Raw genomic sequence first — 25,392 nt, 5'->3', positions numbered from 1 at the left:
AGAGATTCATATTTAGATGCTTCTTAAAAGTGAGCACTGAGCTTGACTGTCTAATAAAAGGTGGAATTGAGTTCCACAGTTTAGAAGCAGAATAACTGAAGGAGCCTCTCCATGTTTTCTGTATTGTACAGAGGGTCTCTATAGAAGGCCTCTATCTGCAGATCTTAGATTACGTGCTGGATCATAAACAGACAGACACTCTGTGATGTAAGCAGGTGCTAGGGTGTTTTGAGCTTTAAAGACTGGTAGCAGAACCTTGAAATCTATCCTGAATGATACAGGCAGCCAGTGCAGCTCTTTTAAAGCGGGACTGATCTGATCTCTCTGTGTTGTTTTTGTTAGGATGCTGCTGCATTTTGTACGAGTTGTAAGGGACGTATAGTTTTCTTAGGAAGCCCAGTAAGAAGAGCATTACAGTAATAGAGTTTTGTTGCTATGCTTATTTCACTTGCATCACTCCTTCTTTTATGAGCAGATTTATTTTATTAGAGTTCTTATTTCAGGCATACTTATTGGCAGATTTATTTATTAGTATATGTATTTACTGGCGTCCTATTTATTGACAGATTTCCTTCTTTTATTTGCAGATTTGTTTACTGGCAGATTTAATTACTGGCTACTGATTTATTGGCACATTTATTTATTGGCAGATTTGTTTACTGGCATATTTATTTATTGATATATTTATTTACTGGCATATTTATTTACTGGCATTCTTATTTATTGATATATTTATTTACTGGCATACTTATTTATTGATATATTTATTTACTGGTATGCTTATTTACTGGCATATTTATTTATTGGCAGATTTGTTTATTGTTGTACTTATTTACTGGCATCCTTATTTATTTTCAGATAAATTTTATTGCCATATTTATTTTTCTATTGCCATATTTATTGTATTATTTTGTTGGTATATTTATTTTATTTCTGAACTTATTATGCTTAATAACTTATTATGAACTCATTATGCTCATTGTGTATTCATATGTTACTGTAACACTATTACTGTACTTAAGGCTTAGTAATCAAGCCTATATTAGTAAATATTGGCAAAATAGTTATTTACTTACATATATCTTGTGCTCCCTGTGTGTGTGTGAGTATGAGTGTGTGTGTGTGTGTGTGTGTGTGTGTGTGTGTGTGTCTTTTTTAATTTTTTATTAGATGCTTATTCATTACTCGTTTTGTACTTCATAATTTTTTAATTTTTATTTGAATTATTATTAAATGAATATTAATTACTAATATTCTACATTTTGTTATTGTTTCATAGTTTTATCATCTTATTATTTTCAGTTTATGTGTTTTTTACCTGGTTAGACATTTGTTTTTATGTTCTTGTTCCTTTCATCCTGTTTTCTGGGAAAAGTGCTACATAAATAAAGATTGGACTGATGTGATCTGAAAGTCATAGTGTGGAGCATCTGCCCTTTGACTTCTATTATTAGTAAGTTTGGAGTCAACATGTTTTCTGTTTGCACGTCAGAGTTATTGTCCACGGTGATCAGTCGCTGATAGAGATTAGGTTGGAAATGATTAAATAATGCTTTAATATAATAACATCACTGCTATCACTTCTGGCAATCTTTCGGTTCATCCGACACGATGCGAGTGGTTGTTGTTTTGTACTGTTGATCTTGATCCCAAGACAGGAGACAGTAAGAGCCACTCAGTGCTGAGGGTAAGTGCTTTTGTCCGTTTTCCAACTTCAATGACTTGGCTGTGTTGTTATGGTGTTACTGAGTGTTTATGTTATTGCAGACTTGGGCATTAGCTCAGGAACACTAATCCTCTCATTTACATGGGAAGTAATAATTAAACAAAACAAAGATCGATCCAGTGTACAGTAGATTACACCACACAAACAATGTGAGCTGTGTAGGATGTACAGGCTACACATCGGTCAGAACAGAATGAGGGGAAGAAGGTTGTAGGAACCTCAGCAGCCACATGCGGGTTTGTGTTTGTGTTATGTATGATCAGTTTGCACAGTTTAGATTATAATGTATTATTACATGATTGTAAACAGTTTATAAGCACTGTTTAAAGAACGTTTTCAAAAATGGTGGCCAGTTAGATGCTTTGTTGCTCCCTGTCAGGCTCAATAGAGGAGACCCTCATGCAGTTGTTCCATTCACTGCTCATATAGTGGGTTAGAGAATCTAGAACCGAGTCATACGTGTGGTTGGTATAGTGTAGTGCAGGGGTCTTTAATTGAACTTCAATTTTGCCTCATTAGAGTCACATTTCTAATACAAAACTAAACCTCACATAGCCTTTTTTTATTGACCTGCTATACTTACTGGGACAGTTTATTACAGTAGGTGGTTGCTTAAGCTAATGGTTCCCACCTAAAACTGACCTCTGCACTGGACAAAATATTTAGCACTGACCTTTATACTTAATCTACAATAATTTTAATAAGACAATAAGTAATGATAAGTAGAAAAAGAATAAGACAAAGATGATTTGTCTTAAAACAAGAAATAAATGTCATAAAAAAATCAATAAGTAATAAAAATAAGTGTCATAAAATGTCATAGAAAGCATTAAATGTGACTTTCTGATAATGTAGACACTCTGTTACACTAATTTTATGTTTTAAAATAAAGTTTAAGTAAACTGTTTATGTTTCTTGAAAATGTTTGCTTCTATTCATGCATTGCCAGGTGGAACCTAATAACTCCAAGCAGAAAGTGAGTTCTTAGGATCAAAAGGCCCTGTCTGCTGCTTCAAAAACAACAACAAAAAAAAACCAAAACAAAAAAAACAGAATTTAATGAGGAATAAAGGAATTTAATGTTGTACATTTAGAACACGTGTAAGGTGTCTGTCATTGTCATGTATAAAAAGACGTGTTCTATGTATCTGTTTTGCTGTTTGGAATGCAAAATCTTTGAGGCTCAATATCTCAAAACTGCTCAGAATGTAGAACCTCACTGTGAAATATGGCTCATAAGATCTGCCTAAAAAATTACTTCAATTGTAACAAGTAAATTAACTCGTTTTATTCAGCCTAAATAAATAAATACTTTGAATGAACGATTCTTTCAATAGTGTAAATCTTGTTACCACATTAAGTATTTTTAGGAAGATCTGATGAGCCAGTTTTTTTTTACAGTGCTTCTAATTCTAAGGGGAGGAACTGATTTTATTCAACTCAAATATTTACTTTGATTAAAGTATTTATTTAGGTTGAATCAAACTAGTTCATTTACTTGTTACCACATGAAGTATTTTATTTTTAAGTCCCTGGGTCAGTATTCATTGGCCACACACACACAGCTTTTTTACAGGGATATGAATTTTTTCTTTTTTATTTCACTGTAATAATTCCTTCCCTTTGTCACGCTATAATTATGATGGTAGTTATCAAATTCTTTGTATGGGTTTTAATCTTTTTCTTAAAGTTTAGAAAGATAAATCAGCTCTCAGTTCAGTTCAGTCATTTTTTTAGGTTGAACTGACAAACCATTTTTCCCAGTGTTCCCAGTTGCTTTTTTGTAGCAACTGTAGCCAAGTTGGGCAAAAAGGGGCAAAATTAGCAAAAATGCCATTCAACTCAATTAGAAGTTGTAGTGTACTTTGTTCAGTCACTGCATTTGGGTCATTTCTGATCAAAAATTTACCCAGCGCCTGCTAAATTTTGTATTTTTCTGATTATAGAGATCTTGAAAACAAGTGCAGTTGTAGTTATCTTTTCAGAAATTGTTAGTCTGGAGTGTCTGGGAGCTGAAGGTGCAATAATTCTGATGGTGATTCATTCTGTTGGTTATTATGAGTGAAAATAAACAATTAGCGTAAGGTGGACATGTTTTTATTGATTTTCTGTCCTCTTGGATTCATGCTGAGTGCTAAAACTCTGATACACAGCAAGACAGGCTTTATTTTTAATTACAAATTGAGCTGCATATTTAATATCAGATATTGTTAATACTCAAAATCAATGTAAACTGAAAGCCCTTTGTTTATAATATGAACGCTAAAAGCAGAGATGTAATGTAACAGTAGCGAGTGGGTTGTGGGTGATTTTGGAGCTGGATTTCTGTGTAAATTGTAAATTGTAAAATGTAAATTGAATGAATTCTGAAATTATCACAGTGCATCCAACAATAAAGGAGGCATGGACCTTCTTTTACACAGTGATAGGAAACACAGTAGCAGACAGAAAGCTCCAATTTAACGTGGACATGCACACTGACCAGCTACTCTGGGGCCTCAGCGGGGGACAGATTTTACTAAATTAAAGAGGGACAGTGGTTTAATATTGCAGTGTCAGTGCAAATTCACCACTGATCAAATCAAATCAAATCCCGTTTATTGTCACATCACATTTACACAGGTGCAAGGTGAGTGAAAATCTTAGGTGCGTAACCCCCTTGTAGAATTTAAATATTATTATTCTAATATAATATTATTAATATTATAATTTCCACAGTGAATAGCAGTGAATAAAACTATTATATTTATGTGCTGTTAGTGAGTCTGGGGTAGATAAATAAATTATATGCAGGTACACAAAGGATAGAATATTGATATAGAAGTCTTCCAGATTATACAAGATATGGGTAGAAGATGTACAAGATGTCAATCTATATGTGTAAGTACAGATTTGCTGGATTGAAGATGCAGTAAGATCAGAGTGAGTCTGTTGATGTGGATGAGGTTTGGATTGTCCATGGAGATCATCATGATGACGACTCAGAGGTGCAGTGACAGGCCTATAGACCGATACACCAGCACTACTGGCTGTTCAGCAGCCTGATGGCCCTGATGGAGAAACTGTCTCGTGGCTTGGGTGGGTGGAGTCCTTTAGAATCCTCCTGGTCTTCCTCTAGCCATAGGCTTAGTCTGCATCTGGTAAAATGAGTTTCCAAAAAAATGAGTTGGGGGATTTTGATTCATGTGATGATAAGGGTTTGACCCATGAAGTGGGTGTTCAGACCTTTACTGCATCTGACACAAGTAGTTGGTGAGGCCTTGTATGCAGTGAGCTTAGGGAGCTGTAAAGTGTGCAACAAATCTACAGACATCACGTACGCTTTGTGCTTTCTGTCACAAGGCTCGTACTGTGGATGTGAGCCACTCTCTTTTCCAAGAACTGCTTGTGTTATTTTCATTTCTTCTGGATGTGCTTCCTCTGTCCAACAATGCTTGGAATTTGTGGCTACGTTTGCATTTAAACCTGTAATACAAAAACTGTTCCTTCTGCCTTGCAGTTTCTTCCATTAGTAGCTTTTGAAGGTTTTCGCTCACCATCTTCTACTTGATCCTCTGAAATATGTTTGAAACTGGTCACAAGTTCAAAATAACTCCTATGTTAATCATTTTGGTTCGTTTGTATTGAACAATGACTTACATAGTACTGTGCAAATGTCAAAGATGCCCTTTCATTTATTTAATTTCCACTCAGAAGAATCATTATGAGTTGAGTTATTTATTTTTCAAGAGATATTTCTAAGGAGATTAGATATATAGTATATCACTGTTGTCAGAAAAAAAACTTGTATCTCCAAAATGGTAACTTTACAGGAGAAGGAAAAAACATACTTTACTTTTAATGTAAGTCAATGGAACCAGATTTTTTTCCGAGTCATTTCAGGCCTTTTTTTTTTGTTCATTCTTTATGGAATTTATAGACAATATAAAGGGCAACAGGCATTTTCAAATTATGACAAAAACTGAAAAACATCAAAAATGGAGATACAAGATTTTCTTCCAACAACAGCGTTATGCTTACAGAAAAGAAAAATAAAGCAAAATAAGTGAAAAAAGCGGCGTTTCTAAAACTGGAGTTCAAAAAATGATGCAGAGAAAATGGAAGCTCCTAACAACCACCTGCAAGAAAGACCACCAACACTGTCCCCATCAGATAAACAGCAGACAAAAACAGACAAAAAAAAAAGAGAAAAACAGAAAATTTGCAAATCAAACAAAGAAGCTGCTGATGTTCTCATAACAATGAAAAGACCACCTTAGAGTCCAGATCTCAGCATCTGAATGTGTTTGAGGTCACTTGACTGTGAGAATCAGAAAACTGCTTTTTTTTGTTGCTAGAAAAATGAATGACTGGCTGTTTGACTGGAAATGACTGCACAGAGCTGTACAATGTAGATTTAAATATAAACTATTTACAAACTACAACTCTAATTTGTATGTTAAGATGTTGGAGAGAACAACAATAAAGCATCACTCAAGCAAAAGGAATATACTGTTGTTTCTGTTTATAAACAAAAAAATTGTTTTTTCTGCCTTGGAGTTTTTCATTCACCATCTATTATATAATCCTCTGAAATATGTTTGGAACTGGTCAAAAGTTCAAAATAACTGTGATATAAATAATTTTGGTTTATTTGTATTGAATAATCTTAAGCATTACTCAAGCACAAGCAATATACGGTCGTTATTTATTTATTTAACGAAATCTGTTCCTTCTGCCTTGGAGTTTCTTCTGTTAGTAGCTATTTGTAATCATTTTTTATTATGTATTCATAATCATATTTGTTATCTGCTCTGACATTTGATTATCACTTTGGTAATTTAAGGCAATTTTCATTTTATTATGACCTTATTCATTCTTCCTCAGTCATTCTGGAATCATCTACAGCTCTAATCATCAGTGCAGCCACATATAACACTCTTCGTTTTTTATTTCTATTTATTAATTTACCGCTTCTGTAGAACCAGCATATTATCATCATTTCATACCTTTTTATGTGCCCAAATAGATTTTTATATTATTGAAAACATTGATTCCAAACATTTGCATGACAGTATAGTAGATCCTCATTAAGATTAAATGACCCTTATTAGTCCCACAATGGGGAAACTTCACCTCTGCATTTAACCCAACACATTAGTGAATGCACACACACTAGGGTGGGCAGCCCTATCCACAGTGCCCAGGGGCAGTTGGGGGTTGGGTGTCTTGCTCAAGGGCACTTCAGTCACATACTGTCAGCTCAGGGGATCGAACCAGCGACCTTCCAGTCACAGGGCTGGTTTCTTAACCTCCAGCCCACGACTACCCCCCAGATTCGAACCCACGCCTCAAGGGGAGACTGCGACCTGAACGCAGCGCCTTAGACCACTCGGCCATCCTGACATGAACTGTATGCATCTGTGTTATAGGCAGTGCTCTGGACATCTCGGACGTCACCCTGATAAACCCGGATCCCGTCGTATCCTCAGCTGACGCCTCTCTGCTGTGCGTGAGCAGCGACTGGACATCGCCCGGCACCTCTTCTCTCAGTCTAGGCCGGGAGTATCCTGCCCACCAGCAAGGCCCTCTCCCCTCAAAGGTGGACACACCATACCGCTCCGCTGCCAAGGTCACCTGGAAAACACGAAACGACATATTTGGCGCTTTCTTTTGCCAACCCAAAAACTCGGACGACAACAAGGTGTACACTTACAAAATGCTGAATGAAGGTAAATGCACTTTTTACTAGCAGTGGTGAATCATTACTATTAGAGCTTCTGATCTGGCCATACATCTCAAAACTCGTTGATAATAATGCCAATACTAAAAACACCTCTGTAATAAAACTCATTTCAGCTAGCCCTCCTATAGGATTTCCAGTGGTGTGTTAGTGCTAAGTTCATGCACATGAGCGTATGTTGGCCATTCTGTATTAAATGTGGACATCTGAAGCTTGTAAAAGATTAAATTGGTAACTAACACAAGGCCTTCAGTTCAGCTCCTGAAGGCCTAACCAATAGGAGAGCTTGCTTGGCTGTGGCGAAGTAGATATAATAGAGAAAAAAATCAGATTTTCCATTTAATGTTTTCAAGATCTTAGCTCCCCTTTGTTTCCAAGCAAAACGTAACAATGAAATAAGTGTATTACTGCAATACTACAATACAACAATCATGAAGATCCTATCAAATGAAAATGAAAAAAAAAGATAACAAAGAAAGAAAGAAATCATTTTCGCTGATGTTTTCTGATATTTCCTTTTTAAATTCTGTTCTTTCATAAAAGGTTCATACCAGGTGATTTCTTAGTCATTTTAATATACTTACATTGATGCTTAAGAAGTAAAATTTAGACAAGTATTATAGTTTAGATTATTTAAATCTATTTACACTTGTAATTGCTTAAAACAGTGGACAGTTTAGTTATGACTAGTAGACTTTCAAATACATTTTACTGTAGAAATCACGAAGATTTCCCTTTTTATGTGAACAACATTATTAAACCTACCAGTACTAGTACCCTTTCTATCATTCAGCAGTGCATCGAAAGGAAATCAGGTGTGTCGTCCACCTCTGTTTATCATAAAATAGCTCTAGTGAGCCTTGGATTGCTACTCTTCTACAAAATGCTTCAGTCGTGGTCTGTATTTCATAATGTGGTTGATTCCAGGTGTGTCAAAGTCCCTAACCACATCTGGATCCACTGCTATTTCACTCAGAGATTGTCTGGCTTTGGCTTTCAGCAGCTCAGGAGTGGAATAATAAGCAAAAATGCTTGGCTTACGGCCTAATATCCGGCCTCCTGTTTATCTCCACACAGTGTTTGACCCTCTGCAGAGATAATAGGGAAATTGTTTGTCTTGCAGAGGCAAAGTAAGCTTCATTCTGGCAAACTGATCATGCATAATGTATTTATTCATTTGGATGTCATGCCTTCATTCAGGGGACTGCACAATATATAATTTGATAACTATCATGATATTGGTCGCAACAATACTGATATCACAGAGAGCAATATGCAAATAAGCGTATAACCCATCATAGTGTAATTAATCATGGATGAGGGCTTCTGTTGGTGTTTTGGGTCAACTGGTATATATTGCTGTTGTTGGAACAAAACCCTCTTTCTCCAAAATGGTAACTTTACAGGAGAAGGAAAAACATACTCTACTTTAAATGTAGGTCAATGGAAACAGACATTTTTCCAGGTCATTTTGGGATGTTTCTTTTAGTCCATACATCATGAAATTTCCACACAATGTAAAGGGCAACAGGCACTTTCTAATTATGTCAAAAACTGAAAAACAACAAAAATATACATATATGCATACATAAAATGCATGTCTTATATATGCATGTATGTGCCCATGCACCCTGTCTTGACTCTTTAATATTTTTTTCATTCAGTTTTTCTATTTTATAACATATAATCATTTCAAATTCCACTGCAATTATATATTTTAAGTTGCACTGGGTCCATACACCCTGTCTTGACTCTTTAATTTATTTTCTAATTTAATTTTTCTATTTTAAAACATTATATTGTAAAAAAGATCTAAATAAGCACCATCAAAAAAGCTAATGTAGTGTCCTTTTAAAACTTACTTAAAGTACACAAATGGACCTTATGACCATTATTGTACCGTTAATGTACATTACATTGCCTGTGCTGTGCTGTATGTTGTGTTACCAGTATAAAGTATGACAAAACACATACCTTAAGATGTTCCAGTTCAACTGGTATCCATTGTATTTCCTTTCCAGATTATGGCCAAAATATCCGGTCGTGTTATTCACTGGAGTTTGATCCAAGTCACAAAAATGAGCTTACTGGTTAAATTGTTGTGTCTGGGAGTTTGAGCAGTTTGCGTCAGTCGGCACATCCTTAAAATGAAAATATTGAAATGAAATGACTTTATTAGCATAATTTCATTAGTGGATGTTTAAAGTATTGCTAAGTGTATCACAATCACAGTATGTAACATTATACATTATACTACCATTTGTTCATATCACACACCCCTCATTCAGAGCTACTGCTTCAGAAGACAGGGAATGATGTCACCACAGCAATCCCGATCCAGATGATGCTATCATTCGGAAATGGAGGCCACTCTTTATTTAACTATATTCAGTAAACCGCATTAGCATTGTCCTGTTGACAGATAAGCAGTGTTCAACATTTCCGTGGGATGCTTGAAAAGAAAACAACGATTTTTCAATCCAACAGGAACGTGTGGAGGGAGGGAGAACGCTAGCATGGAAAAATAAATAGCCTATGGCTTTGGCCCCGTGCACTTTGAACTGGAAATGCTGGTTTACGTCCAGCATTATGTTTTCACGTTGCCCCATTCAGACTGCAGGATTATTCCTGACACAATGAACTGCCGGTAGAGTCACTGTTGTTTTTAGCTCCTTGTGTCACCTAATAAAACATAAACACACTGAGGGGGTGAATGAAACGTTAAACTTCAATAGGTCTTGACTTCCTGGCAAAAGCATTTGTTTGCTTAGTTTTTCTTGGCCAGATGGAAATCATTGCATTCGTATCTTCCTTTTAGTTATTTTTCATTGCATTCTTTTTGTTGAACCGGTGATGCTTTGTGGCTCCTGGGATGTTCAGAAATATTAAAAGTAACACTCCAGTCATTTTCAGCCTCATCTCTAGTAGCCGCAACTACATTTGACCATCAGTTACCACAGACAATATTTTCTGTTTACCCCTGTACTTAGAAAAAGACTCTTTTAACAGAAACCATTGGGCAGCTGCTGAATTCCACCCATAAATCTATGAAATTTTGATTAGATTCAAAGTCTTGAGTCAAAGATGTTTGTAGATTAAAGCTGCACTTTGTAAGACTTTCTTTGATTACGTTGAAAGAAGCAGCATAAATGAGCCAGAAACATGCTAAAATATGGGACCCTACCCTGTGAAGCCTGAAATAATAAAGACTAATAAAAGTCAGAGGAGTCTAGTCAGATTTGGTGGGAGTTTTTCGTTCCATTTCATACATCTTATTGTATTAGCGTCACATGCACGGGCTCAAAAAGAAGGTCAGTGCTTAGGTCTCAAATGCAAAAGCAACTGATGAAGATAGGTTGACATTAGTAGATAATTCACTCACATCCTCAGAGACACACGCTTCACCAAGTTCAGACCTCAGATTCATCCGCCCGGGGATGGGTTTACGAAGCACAACCGACATTACAAACATTGCATGCAATTGCACATTTCCACCAGAGAGGTCTCCAAATCCCCAAAACTTACATAGTGCAGCCATACCAGAAATATGGAGGTGGGTGATGGAAAATCTGTAGACTTTAATAAAAAACTTTGCTTTAAAAAACACTTGTGATATTTCCATTCCAAAATAAATAAATAAATACAGTAAGAAATACTGGTAAACCTTGAGACTTGACAGCTATGGTGTAACTTTAAAGAGTAACTACACCCTTTTTTCAATAATAGCTGAAATGCATTGCCCTGTAATAATGATACCCCAGCCTTGCTTGAAATGTGAACACATCTTTCCAAACTGTAAAAATAACATCATAACAAAAATAACATCATAGCAACAACATTTTATCATGGTCTCTGCAGCACCCCCCTAGTTCAACTCTGCTATAGGCGCGGATGACGTGTCACAGTATGCAAATCAGATAACCAACGTTACCTCCCCCTGATGACGCCCTACTCGTGCCGCACTCATAAATATGAAAGCATAGGAGCCAAGAGCGGAGAGAACCACACTTACACGCTGAGCTAAATACCCCCAGCTCCACCTCACAAAGCTGCGATAAGCCAGCTGTCTGTACCAACTGTAAATAACCCAGTTAATCTGAGTCTAGTTTGTATTAACGATGCTATGATTAGCACATTTATTAATAATGTTCATTGTATGATTAGGTAACCTGAAGGAGTCGCCATAGAGCTGCCGGTGTTGCATCCGATTCACGTTCCCCTTCACAACTCAGACCAATCAGCGGCAAGCAGCACTGAAACTACGGAAAGTGAAACGGTTCAGGAAAGGTTAACGTTAAATGGCCATTGTTACCGACTGTGTCAACCTTTCGTCCGTACAGCCTCTCTCAAACTTTTTCCCTGCTTTCTGTAGTTCCAGTGTTGCCTGCCGCTGATTTCTGTTCAGTGAGTGCAGCGCCGAGGGTTTGATTTATGGAAGGGAACGTGAATTTAAAGGGGAACTCTTCAGCAGTTTGAGTCAGCAGCTCATGCTGTTAAGGCTCCAGACTCACTGCCTGATCAGAAACACCTTCCCTCGTCAAAGCCGGGGCTGGTACTAGAGAAAAATCGTCTGCCTCGTAAGACTCTTGGTTGCAAAAGTGCTCTTTGATTCTGTCTCTCTCCATATTTTCTGGTAGCTAACGTACGCTAGCTCTAAAAACACAGCAGTCCAGCCCACCCGGTTTCCATCACAGGCCTCCAAACCCGTAGATCACTGAGCATTTTTCAAAGTTGAGCCAGGGGTGGAGCTGAAAACAGTGGGGTGTAGTTACAATTAGTGTACTACAAAGATAGCAAACTAAAGGTAAACTAAGAGAGTGCATACCAATTCAAGTGTATATGCAGGCTTGCGACATCCAGGGAAAATGTGTGAATGGAACTACTTTTTTACATGGTAAGATGCTCTCCTGTGTATCAACACATTTATTTATATTCATAACATTGATTCACAGAATTTAGCAACTGCCCAATGGCTTTTACTAAAATTGGGATTTGGCTCAACAGGTTTTCTGCTCTTCTTCAAGTTCAGGGAAACACATTGAAATGTTTGTGCTTATGATTGACCATACGCTCCAGATGTAGTGTAAAATGATGGAATATTCCTTTAATGTTCTCTTTCAGCGGGATTCCTTCCTAAAGCGCTCACAGTGACGGCCAGTGTTGGAGATGATGTCGTGTTGTCATACACAAGAAGGAAGGTGGCCCAGGAGGACACTGTCATCTACAAGATAGGTAGGTACCTACTCTTTTCTGTAGTAGAGGCAATGGTTCTGTTTAGGACCATGAGCACTCTGGGAACTGTTATGCAAGCATTAATATGTTTAATAACACTTTCAAATAATTCATCTCTATGAGGCAAAACCCTCTATGAGGGTTCTTTGAAGAACCAACATAGAACAATGTTTTTATATAGCACCAGAAAGGATTGTGCTATTGTTACAAGTACTATAGAACACTTTGTGCTAAGCATGTGGACTGAATTTAGTTTGAATTTTAGTTTAGATTCCTTTGGATAACTTAAAATAAATTGTTTTATAGCAACTGTTGCTAAGTTGGACAAGCTTTACACAATGGGTTTAAGTGTCTCTTATAACTGTATAGTTAGAAGTAGACCTTATGTAATTACACATGTGTATCAACTTCAGATTTGCCTCATGTAATTACACAGGTGTATCTTAATAGTTGTAACAGCCTATTCTCTCTCATGTAATTACACAAGGGTAATAACATAAATCTAATTACATTGTAATCAGACTGGAACAGCAGTTTTTTTCTGGTCTTTTCCAGCAGTGAAAGGAAGTCTGTAATAACTTACATTAAAACATTACTGACACTGTATCTGCCAGCTTTCCTAACATTTAGCCAGCATTTATGTTGCTAGTGCTGTAACACTGTAACCAGTTTCAGCTTTAAACCATTCTATAATGTGACAGAACAGCAGACGACCCCTTATCTTAAAATGGAACTTTTATGACTTTAATTAAATGTGTTGCATTTCCCCCCAAAGCAACGTCTATATTACCAGTGCATTATTACACAGTAACTACATAATAACTACACAGGAACTGTCCACTTATTTTAGAGTGTAACTTTACCACTACAGGAAAGTTCCTGTGTAGTTGTTATGTAGGTACAGTGTAATTGGTATTAATCAGTGTGATGTGATAAGGTTACATTGTTACAACACAGTTATTCCACAGTAATTATGTAAAATATAAATGTAACATTATATAAAACATACTTCCTTTAACTGCTGGAAAAGACTCTAATCTGTAGCGTATCGAAAAGATGCACTTGTGTAATTACATGAGACAAATCTGAAGTTGATACACATGTGTAATTACATAGGCTGTACTTCTGTAATCCATCTGTAACAGTGAGTAAATCATCAGTAGTTACAGTGTTGTTGCATATGTTATTCATGTGTAACTACACAGTTATTAGAGCCACTTAATAGAAAGTGGGACCACAAAGTGTTGTCAAAACTCACAGTCAGTATAATTGATTTATGTTGGAGTTTGGAAAGAAAGGTGCCGAGATCTACAGCCTTCTGTTTAATATGTTAACTAGGTCATTGCAAAGCAGAAAAGAGAGAATACTCATTTTTTGGTTACAAATTTTTGAAGCTAGGAGAAGGGTCTGAAGGCAGAGCTGCAGATTTATACCCAGAGTTTCACTCCAGCGGTTTCAGGTCAGTGGAACGCATGAGCAGTAGGACAGCATGATTGTGTCATGTAAACATAGTCCTTATAGGAAAGTTGAGCATTACGATTGTCACATTCATATTACAACCAGCCAGTCTGCTCATTTATAACGTCTTTGATGTAGATAGCATTTATTTGTGCTGGTTGTATGTGTTGTCATGCATTTTAGCATTCAGGAAGGGATATCATTACTAATATACAAATCAACCAGTGGTAACCAGTTAAACCATAAGACAAAACACATTACAAAACCATCAGAAACCAAAAGAAACACTTAATGATTTCTGTGGGTTTTTTTTAGCAGTGATATGTTCAAAAACTGAAGTTTGTTTTAACCTAAAGCTTAATATTGTGCTCAGTTTAAGCTGCTTAAGGTAAAGTTTTATTCCTGCACAAGTAATGTAAGTGTACACATAAAGCCCACGGATTAGCTTAGCCTGGCTTCATAAGCTGTTGTTTGTGTAATATTTACCACGTGAATCTCTATATGTGTTCAAACCAGTTTGTTTTAGGCTAAAGCTTAAAATATAATGTCAGCTCAACAATAATGTACCACAAATTTATTGAAAACCCACAAAAATAACTGAAATGTTGATTAGCCTGAACTTGCTAAGAAAAACCAAGACATTTGACAGCGCATGCGTTGAATGCCACTGGCTTGAACCTGCTGGAGTGAAACCGCTGGCGTGAACCTGGCTCTGCGGCTCTGCAGAGAGGTATTATTTGAAGCTAGCCATCCCTGGTCTTTTGAAAATCTTAATCTTGAACATCTAAGTTTGATTCACTTCAGCTCTTTTCATTGTTCTTAAAACAGCACTGCAAAAATCCCAGAATGGTGCCAGCAAAGACGCATCTTTTGAGCACTCTGTGCCCAAGGAGGACATCATGGACACAGTACAATACACCATCAGCAATGTCAGAGCCTCACACGCTGGACTCTACACCATCCGCTACATCTCAGAAGTCTTGCCCACCTCCGCCATCACCCACCTCATAGTCAGGAGTCAGTACTTTACCTTATACCTTACGTTGCACGCTGCACTGAGCTCTCTCTGTAGTGGTATAGTGGTGAATTAGTGCACCACACTTACACTGCTATTCAAAAGTTTAGAATGTTTTCAACAGTGGCGTCTCTACATTAGGGGCCCCACCAGATGTCGCTGTGGAGCAGTGCATGACATAATTAATGATTCTGTATAACAACTAATAGGCATATATATTTTTTCTTTGTAACTAACATTGTTGTATATTTATTATGTATGACAGTGGTCAGTCTGTCCGATACATTCCAAATATCTTCCTGTACTTGTTGTATAAATGTCAGTAGGCTCCCTGTTTCTCCTAGCAGTCTTGGTTTGGTGAGCGTGGGGTCCGTCAGCGCTCGTCTAACCAAGTGAGCAGTTAAAAACACTTTGCGCATGTTCAGCATGCTTTCAATAACCAGCTGTGGGGCCAAACACGCTGGCTTTATGCTGAGAGCAGCCAAAAAAACATAATACATTTACACATGTCCAGATGTTTAGTAACATCGTTTATGGTGTGGGTGTTGCTACGCAGCTGGCCACTGTTCCTCATCAGTTGTGGGAGCCAATCATAACAGCAAGGCAATATAATGAGTCAAAAAGGTAATAAAAGTTCAATTTAACCTGCCATTAGAGCAGAAATTAGAGATCAAACGTTTGTGACACACCAGGCAGAGGATTTCAGCATCATTCAGTGTGGAAAGGACAAAAACTGCTCCTTCAGTCCAGAGAGGTTCAAGAGAAAAACATGGCTAACTGTGAGTGAAGCTAAAAACACTCTCCTGCTTTCCTTGCCTGCTCTTGCTTTGCTATCACTTAAATTCATTCATGGATTGATGGACTTTGAGAGAAAAGCTTTTGACCAGTTTGTCCAGATAAAAGATCATCCTACATCCTTTTTGAGCAGTGATCGTCACAGAGAGTCATTCTGCATTATTACAGGGTTTGTTATTCCTAAAGCCCAGAATCGTGTTTTCCTGCTCTGATATGTTGGATATGTAGTTGCAGACCACAGTGATCGTTACTGATAAATAACTTTGGATTTGTAATGCAATGCTGTATAACAAGTTTTTGAGATCTAATGTTGTTATCATATCACTCATATTCCCGTCTCCACTTCCACCAACTCCTGCACCGTTACACTGATTTGTGAATGTGTGCTTTCACTCGTGGAGTGTGTTTGTGTTTGGATCAGGTTTGTGTGGAGTTTGCTTGACAAGGGCTGCAGCCCCTACAGTTTACTGTGCCTCACCAGGCAGAGACGCCACTGTTTTTTTAGTAATATAAAAACAATTTGGTTCATAGTCTTGTGCAGCTTTACAAGTCAGAAAAAGGGAGAAAACATATCGCTGCTGTCGGAAGAAAACCTCATACCTCCATTTTTGACGTTTTTCAGTTTTTGAGATAATTTGAAAATACCTATTGCCTATTAGATTGTGTATAAATTTCATGATAAATGGACGAAAAGAAACGGCCCAAAATGACTTGGAAAAAATTCTGGTTCCATTGACTTACATTAAAAGTAAAGCAGGTTTTTTCCTTCTCTTGTAAAGTTACCATTTTGGAGATACGAGGTTTTTGACAACAGCGATATACAGCCAAGTATAATATAATACATAATATAACATTATACACAATATAAATATAATATTACATTTTCAGTATTCAGTGTGTCCACTCTACCTTTATTACACCTTCCATTCTTTTCAGGAGACTAACTTTCAGTTTTTCTAAGAAATCTGCAGGGATATTTTTCCATGCCTCAAAAGTTCAGTCTTAGAACTTGGTTGGATTTCCTGCTTCTGATGATCCAAGTAAATGCAATTATAATCTCAGTGACAAACTGGGAATTCTTTGTTCGGAGGACACAGCTGTTACTCTGGTTAGATTAGAAGGATAGCACAAAATAAAGGGAGGACAAATGAAATACTGACAGATTTCATATTATACCTAGTTGTTGAGGCTTTTTCTTAATGACCATTTTGACTGGCAATTGAATGACTATTAAAACATTAATATGATATGACGATTCATAACTTATGAATGTTTTTTCTATCTGGGGCACTTCACTCTAGGCTGTTGCTGGGGTATTGCAATATTACACTGAACTTTAAGCCTCTGTTATAGTTTAAATGCTTCCCCATGGATGCAGGCTGTGGATAATGACAGTGTGAATGACAGCTGCAGTAAACTGTTAGCTGGCTTGACTTGCTGATTGCTGCTGTGGCTTTTTTAATGGCAGGCTGCAGTGCCGACATGTGGGGGTCCAACTGCACTGAGGCCTGTCCAGCCTGCGCTAATGGAGGGGTATGTGATGACAAGACAGGGGAGTGTATCTGCCCGCCAGGCTTCAAGGGGCCCACCTGTGAGACAGGTATTACATCACTGTAAATGTACTGCAGATTTTGGCTGGCATGCACAGTCAGAGGTCATGATTGCATTGAAGCCTTGAATGTTACAAATACTACACATAAAAAAGGCGGTACTTCAAGGGTTCCTTGGTGAAGGCAATTGTTTTGTTTAGAACCATGAGTTCTAAATAGTTCATCATTTGCATGATATGGTTGTTCAGATTGATGGAGAATGTGTTGTATATGGTTGTATAGAACCTGTATAGAACCTTTCTGAAAATGGTATATATCGCTGCTGACGGAAAAAAAACTCGTATCTCCATTTTTGTCATTTTTCAGTTTTGGAGTTATAAGGTTTTCTTCCGACAACAGCGAAATAAATACATACATATACACACACTCAAAACGTACTTATTATGTAAGTCAAAGGGCAGTTGCTGAATTCCATGAAAAAGATATTCAAAATACATGACTACAGCAAAACTACAAACATTATACTCTAAAGGTCCTGGACAGGGGTTAAACCTGGTCCTGGACTAGATTTTCCTTCCACCAGAGAATCTCCATTCAGAATGCTCTGTAGTCCAGGACCAGGCCTTAATCCCTGTCCAGGAAACCGGCCCTAATGGTACAGGTCTTAAGCTGGCTTTACATGGTGAAACTTTCATGCAACTCGTCACGTCGTTATTTTCATGCAACATGATTTTGGTGCAACTTGGCAGTTCCACCAAGCAATTTATCATCATCATCATCATCATCATCATCACTATCATCATCATTAACCGCTTAGTCCAGGTGCAACAAGTACATCTTTTACACAGTGATAGGAAGCTCCAACAGGTGAACATGCACGCACTGTAACTCCTCTGGTGGTAGATTTATATGTTTTTAATTCTCAGATTGGAACACCAGCAATATGCTCAGTTTGATTCATTCTTCTAAATGGTTGTATTGTTTTATATTTTGAAAATTTGAATATTTTGAATCATTTGTGAATTATATTTTGGCCTTCAGGTATTTTGAAATGGTCCAATCTGGCCCTCTTTGAAAAGTTTGGACACCCCTGCTTTAATGAGTCGTTTGAACATAATGTCTGACACATATATGTATTTATGTGCAGTGTGTGGTGAGGGTCGCTTCGGGAGGAGCTGTAAAGACCATTGTATAGACGGCCAGTGCCGCTCTCTGGTCTTCTGCCTCAGAGAACCTTACGGCTGTTCCTGTGCCTCAGGGTGGATGGGCCTCAACTGCAGTGAGGGTAAAAGTGACCTCAGTTTACAGGCTTGATTTTACGCCTTTCACGACATAAAGTCACCTATTTAATATTTAATTGTTATAGAATCGAAGCTTATTTTTCTGTTTCTACTTTTTCTTTTCTCTTCTTGTGTTTTACCACACTTTGCAGTTTTTTTTCCTTTCTTTGTATCATCTTCCTTGTAAAGCACAGTGAAGGCGCTATATCATTAAATATACAACCCCATTTCCAAAAAAGTTGGGACACTGTGCAGAATGTAAATAAACATAGAATGCAATGATGTGCAAATCATGTAAATTGTATTTTTAAAGGAAAATATTACAAAGACAAAATGTTGAAACTGGGAAATTTTATTGTTTTTTGAAAAATATATGCCCATTTTGAATATAATGCCAACAACACGTTCCAAAAAAGTTGGGACGGGGGCCTGTTTACCACTGTGCTTCATCACCTCTTCTTTAACAGCACTCTGTAAGCGTTTGGGAACTGAGGAGACACTGCTGTAGCTCTGAAAGTGAAATGTTTTCCCGTTCTTGTTTGATACAGGATTTCAGCTGCTCAACAGTTCAGGGTCTCCTTTGTCATATTTTTCATTTCATAATGCGCCAAATGTTCTCAGTGGTGACAGGTCTGGACTGTAGGCAGGCCAGTTTAGCGCCCAGACTAATGCACCCCTATGCCATCATGAATGCTGGCTTTTGAACTGTGCACTGTCAACAAGCAGAGAGGTCTTTAGCCCAGAGGACACAGTGTCCATAATTTCCAAAAAGAGTTTCAAATGTTAATTCGTTGGACCACAGGTCCCTTTTCCACTTCCCCTCAGTCCATTTTAAATGAGCTCAGGCCCAGAGAAGGTGGCAGCATTTCTGGATCCTGTTTATATTTGGTTTCTTCTTTGCATTTAAGAGTTTTAATTAGCACTGTGGATGCAGTGATGAACTGTTTTCACAGACAGTGGTTTTCAGAAGTGTTTCTGAGCCCATGCAGTGATTTCCACTACAGAATCATGTTTGTTTTTAATGCAGTGCTGCCTGAGAGCCCAAAGATCACGGCCAGCAAATACTGTTTTTTGGCCTTGTCCCTTACATACAGAGATTTCTCCAGATTCTCTGAATCTTTTAATGATATTATGTACCGTAGATGATGAAAAACAAAAGTTCTTTGCTATTTTACATTGAGAAATGTTATTGTTGAATTGTTGCACTATTTGGTCATGCAGTCTTTCACAGAGTGGTGAACCCCATCCTCATCTTTACTTCTGAAAGACTCCGCCTCTCTGAGATGCTCTTTATACCCAATCATGTTACTGACCTGTTGCCAATCACCAACCAGGTGTTTTTTTTTTTAGCATTACACAACTTTACCAGCCTTTTGTTGCCCCGTACCAACTTTTTTAGACCGTGTTGTTGACATCAAAGTCAAAATGGGCAAATATTTTTCAAAACACAATAAATTTTCTCAGTTTCAACTTATGATTTGTTGTTTGTAACATTTTCAATGAAATATGGGGTTTAAATGATTTGCGCATCATTGCATTTTGTTTTTATTTACATTTTGCACAGCGTCTCAACTTTTTTGGAAACGGGGTTGTGCTATATATTTACTGACTTTTCTCTCCCTCCCTGACTCTAGAGTGTCCACCTGGCTACTACGGCGCTGACTGCAAGCAGAAGTGTATGTGCGACGAAGGGAGGTGTGACCGTTTCAGAGGGTGTCTGTGCCCCGGCAGACACGGCGCCCACTGTGAGAATGAAGGTAAAATCACAACCCTAAAAACAAAAGCTTTCTTGGTAACATTGGTCTGCACTCCTGCGTTGAACATGACTGAGGTTTTTTCCCCTCCCACCAGATGAAGCTCCGGTCATTGTGAGCAGTCTGACGGATACGGAGCTGAACTCTGGAGTGGCCTACAGTGTGAACTGCACTGCCCGTGGCCAGCCAGCACCCCTACATGGAGAAATTTTACTACTCAAACCAGACAAGAACGTCTTATACGTGAGCTCCAGATCTTTATTGTGAAGCAGCCGCATTTAAATGTATTGTTTTTTATATCGTCACTGTCCAAAGAAACCATGTATCTCCATTTTTGTCCATTTTAATTTTTCTACACCATTCCAACACACAAGCTGTCCTTTACGTTGTGTGAAAATTTCATGATGAATGAACCAATAGAAATGCTCTAAAATCACTTGAAATAAAATCTCTTTACATTAACTCACATTGAAAAGTAAGAGTGTTTTTGCCCTCTCCTGTAAAGTTACTATTTTAGAGATTTTTCTTTGGACAGCGATGATATATTTTTTACCAGAGTCATGATGTCATTTGACCAGGATCGTCCAAACGTTTGCACACAACTGGATATTGTTGCATAATTTATTATTGCTTTATCGTTATTTCTGTTTGGTCAGCCTGTGGACACAGAGACAGTGGACTACCAGACCACCTCCGTGTTCAGGGTGGACAATATCACTGTGGCCCACCGCGGACGCTGGGTCTGTCAGGTGAAGACCACCAGCGTCCAAGTGGAGAAAGACTTCATTGTTAACGTTAAAGGTGAGGCTGGACCAACTGATCTAAAACCTAGTGTTTGTTATAGTCCATTCTGGAGAGACTTGAGTCAGAATTGTTCACAGTGGTGGTGATAGGAACCAGACGTCCACCTCTAAAAGCTCCCTCACAGAAAGTTACTACATGAAATGGTATGAATATGCTGCCTAATGCCTGAGGTGTTTATTAACGAAGGTTTTGGCCTAAAACATATTTTTTACATTGATTAATGGTAGAAAGGCACATGAAGGGCGTTGTAAGTCAAAAAGTCTCAAAAGAAAAATTATTTTTTGATGAACTATGTTGCCATTATGTCCATACATGTAAAAAACTCCTCAGACACTGTAAGGTTGGATAGTAAATACAGTGTCTGTGTTTGTGTTGTAGTCATGGTGACTGAGTCAGTGAGTTTCTCCACAAAGAACCACATCAAACCATTCTGAATGACTCTGTTTGCAGCTGAGTGATACACTGTAATCCCGCATTTAGTTTTAACCCAAATAAATTAACTCTATTGTACATAAAACTCAGTATATCCCACACATTGCTCAACAATTTTAAGTTAAGGGAACATTTTTGATGATTTTGTACACCTAAATGGCAGTTGAATTAACTTATTGCTACTTAGTTTAGTCTGTTGCCATTGCAACTTTGAAACTGCACATTCAAAAAATGACGACATTTCTGTTGGTTTTAATTGTTTTTTCTCATTAAAATTGCTGAACAAATGTGTGAAACTGAGTGAAGCTAAGTAAGCTGTGAAATACAATTACGTTTGTTTTGTTAACACATCTTATTAGATAAAACGTATAGTTCTTTCCCATTGGCTCCTGGCTCCATCTATTTGCATACTGAGTGTTTCTTTCCCTTTGTTTTATTCACCCTCAGTGTGCTTTCATTCCACCCAGGCTGCCTTTCCTCAGGCGTATGTTATTTATATATGCTTTACTCAACTGTTGTGGGCTAAAAGTGAAGGTTATCATTCTCTTTGATGATAAGTGGGCATTTGTTTTGGTCAGTGACCATGTTCACATTAAAAGTTAGCCCTTCTGTGTTTAACAAAATGGTTAATATCACTTAATTAGAGAAAAATTCTCAATTGCCTAATGAAACATAGTTAAATTGTAATTTCAGGACGTTAAATCAAAATAATTAGAATTTACGAGTTGCGCAAATGTATGTTTATGTTAGCCTAACTCAAAAATTATAGTTATTCTAACTTCATTACACATTATTTAATTTTTTTAAAGCAACCGGTTTCCTCAAAATTTTTAAGTAAATTGAACTTATTCGAGCTTACAGTGTACGGGAGTAGAATTCACCTTTAAAAAGTTTATCTTTGCCATTTCAAAGAAAAAAAATTGGCCTCACAATTTTATAAAAAAGTACTACTGTTTTCTTGGTGAATTTTTGTTTGGCCCAAATTCACCTCTGAAATATTATGAATTTTTTTGCCATATTGCCAATTTAACAAAAAATATCTGGTTAAAAAAGTAAAGTCCACTCAACGGAAAATGATAAGTTAACTTCTTACACAGCTTTTCTTGAGTAAACTCAACTCGAGGACACCAGAGTTGACCCGACTCAATTTTCTTAGTTGACTCATTTTTACTTCTGCACCTCAGTTAGGCCGTGGGAAACCATGACTACTAGAGCTTACATAAGCTACACTGCTTTATTACATCTGTAACAATGAATACATCACCAGTAGTTACAATGTTATTGCATGCATTGTTAATGTGTAACTGCACAGTTATTAGAGACAATATAAAATGAGGCCTAAATAAAACGTTGCGAAGTTCTGGTTTAAGCAGTAAGCTAATCTTAAATCATCTTCTTGCTGCAGTTCCTCCACAGCCGCGGAACCCCCCTTCGCTCAACAGCAGTGGGCTGAACCATCTGGTAGTGCTGGTCAATAAGGATCCGTACATTGGAGATGGACCTGTCACCTCAGTGAAAGTGATGTACAAACAGGCCAATTCATCCAAATGGGAGTCAGTGGAAGGTAAAAGCTCTCTGTTCTAACTGGTGTCTATGGTGTTCAGGTTTTGTTTTCCATTCCTACATTACAATGTATTCTATTTGTAATTTGGAATATACTGATATACCAACACACACACACACACACATCCTCTAAGCCACTTATCCTTCTGGGTCACGAGGGGGAGCTGGAGCCAATCCCAGCAGTCATTTGGTGGAAAGCAGGATACACTCTGGACAGGTTGCCAGTCCATTGCAGGGCAATATACCAACAGCATATGACAAAATACCACATCACTGTTACTGCAGTGCTGAGAATGATCCACCACCCAAATAGTACCTGCTCTGTGAGGGTCCATGGGGGTACTGACCACTGAAGAACAGGGTAAAAGGGGGCTAACAAAGTATCAGAGAAACAGATGGACTACAGTCTGTAACTGTAGAACTACAAAGTGCACCTATACAGTAAGTGGAGCTGATAAAATGGACAATGAGCGCAGAAACAAGGAGGTGGTCATAATGTTATGCCTGATCAGTATATATACTGAAATCAACATAGGCCAAAAGTGGTGACTTTGACAGAAGAATGTAAATCGAATGTGAATTATATTATGTAATTAATATGTAATAATTATGTAACTACATTGAAATAATTATGTGATGCATATCAATTTGTAGGAGAACAACAACAATAACTCTATACATCTACTGGTTAAGAAACAATCCAAGAAACAACCCATATCTGCTGCAAACAGGTTTCTTTTTAAATGTTGTTTGTGCTTTTCTGTCACTGTGAAAAAATGGTTAATACCTTTCATCTAATCCGCGACTCCCTTCCTGGAACATTTCATGTCAAAGGTCAGAGATTAATTGCCTTCATTTGGCAACACTCACAGATTACTGCTGATTTCCATTGTGTGCCAGATTCAAAACAATGATAAAAATATCTATCTGATGAGCTAAACGCAGTTCTGATCTGCTCGCAAAACCACAACAAATTACGGCTACACAGAACAATGCGAATGATGTCACTCATCCTCAAGGGCTCTTTTGTGTCTGAGGGAGGAAAACTCATTATTAGTTGCAGGATGATTTCACCCATTCTGTGAATTCTAATCTTCTTTCGAATCTGTTCTAAAAGGTCTTTTTCAGTCGCTTGTTTTTTGTTTGTTTTTTCAATTTTACTGAAATTAAAGTTAGTGAAGTGAAGACTTAAGGTTGTGCTTATAAATATGTTACATTTCTTACATTAATATGTATATATACACGTGGGATATATATTTCACTGCTGTCGGACCAAAACCTCATATCTCCAAAATGGTAACTTTACAGGAGAAGGAAAAAACCTACTTTACTTTTAAAGTAAGTCAATGGAACCAGACTTTTTACCAAGTCATTTTGGACCATTTATTTTGGTCCATTTATCTTGAAATTTACGTGCAATATAAAGGACAGTAGGTTTTTTCAAATTAGGTCAAAAACTGAAAATGACAAAAATGGCGATATATATATAATAAATATACATATACAATAAATATATTATAAATATACATATACAGTAAATATGGAAAACATTATTTGCACAAATCATCACTGTCAGAACAAAACCTTGCATTACTGCAATTTTAACTTTAAACTAGAAGGACAAAATGCTTCTCATGTTTAATGGACGTTAATTGTTATATTAAACATTAGATACATTAATGTAAGTTAATCTGAAGTCGTGTTGGACCATTTGTATCGTAAAGTTTGGACACAATATAAATGGCAGCTGAGCTGGAGTTTGCGATATATCGCAGTTGGAACAAAACTTTGGAACTCAATTTTTGTCGTTCTTTTGATTTTGATGCAACTTTAAGTCACCGTTTGCTCTTTATATAGTGCTATAATTTCATAATGAACTGACAGGAATGGTCCAAATGACTTAGAATATATTATTTCCCCATTATTTACCTTTAAAAGTTAAGAACTTCTTTCTTTCTCCTGCAACGTTCCTATTTTGGAGATATGAGGTTTCTGGAGAACACAACTGCACTTTAACTATATACCAAATATATAATACATATGAGATATATTATTACATTT

General features: G+C 37.3%; 1 protein-coding gene across 2 annotated transcripts in view; it reads left to right on the top strand.

The window, feature by feature from the left end:
* The window catches only part of tek (TEK tyrosine kinase, endothelial), a 64,532-nt gene that overhangs the window by 21,693 nt on the left and 17,447 nt on the right, over positions 1 to 25,392 (top strand). For both annotated transcript variants that reach the window (XM_036580739.1, XM_036580738.1), the window contains exons 2-10: positions 7,138 to 7,437; positions 12,570 to 12,680; positions 14,967 to 15,155; positions 17,417 to 17,548; positions 18,646 to 18,783; positions 20,413 to 20,535; positions 20,630 to 20,775; positions 21,189 to 21,333; positions 23,174 to 23,332. In XM_036580739.1, the coding sequence (XP_036436632.1) occupies positions 7,138 to 7,437; positions 12,570 to 12,680; positions 14,967 to 15,155; positions 17,417 to 17,548; positions 18,646 to 18,783; positions 20,413 to 20,535; positions 20,630 to 20,775; positions 21,189 to 21,333; positions 23,174 to 23,332 (1,443 nt within the window). The remainder of the gene's footprint in view (positions 1 to 7,137; positions 7,438 to 12,569; positions 12,681 to 14,966; positions 15,156 to 17,416; positions 17,549 to 18,645; positions 18,784 to 20,412; positions 20,536 to 20,629; positions 20,776 to 21,188; positions 21,334 to 23,173; positions 23,333 to 25,392) is intronic.

Source organism: Colossoma macropomum, unplaced genomic scaffold (genome assembly GCF_904425465.1).
Source record: "Colossoma macropomum unplaced genomic scaffold, Colossoma_macropomum, whole genome shotgun sequence".
In the NCBI taxonomy this organism is placed as follows: domain Eukaryota; kingdom Metazoa; phylum Chordata; class Actinopteri; order Characiformes; family Serrasalmidae; genus Colossoma; species Colossoma macropomum.
This window is presented reverse-complemented; position numbering and strand designations above follow the sequence as displayed.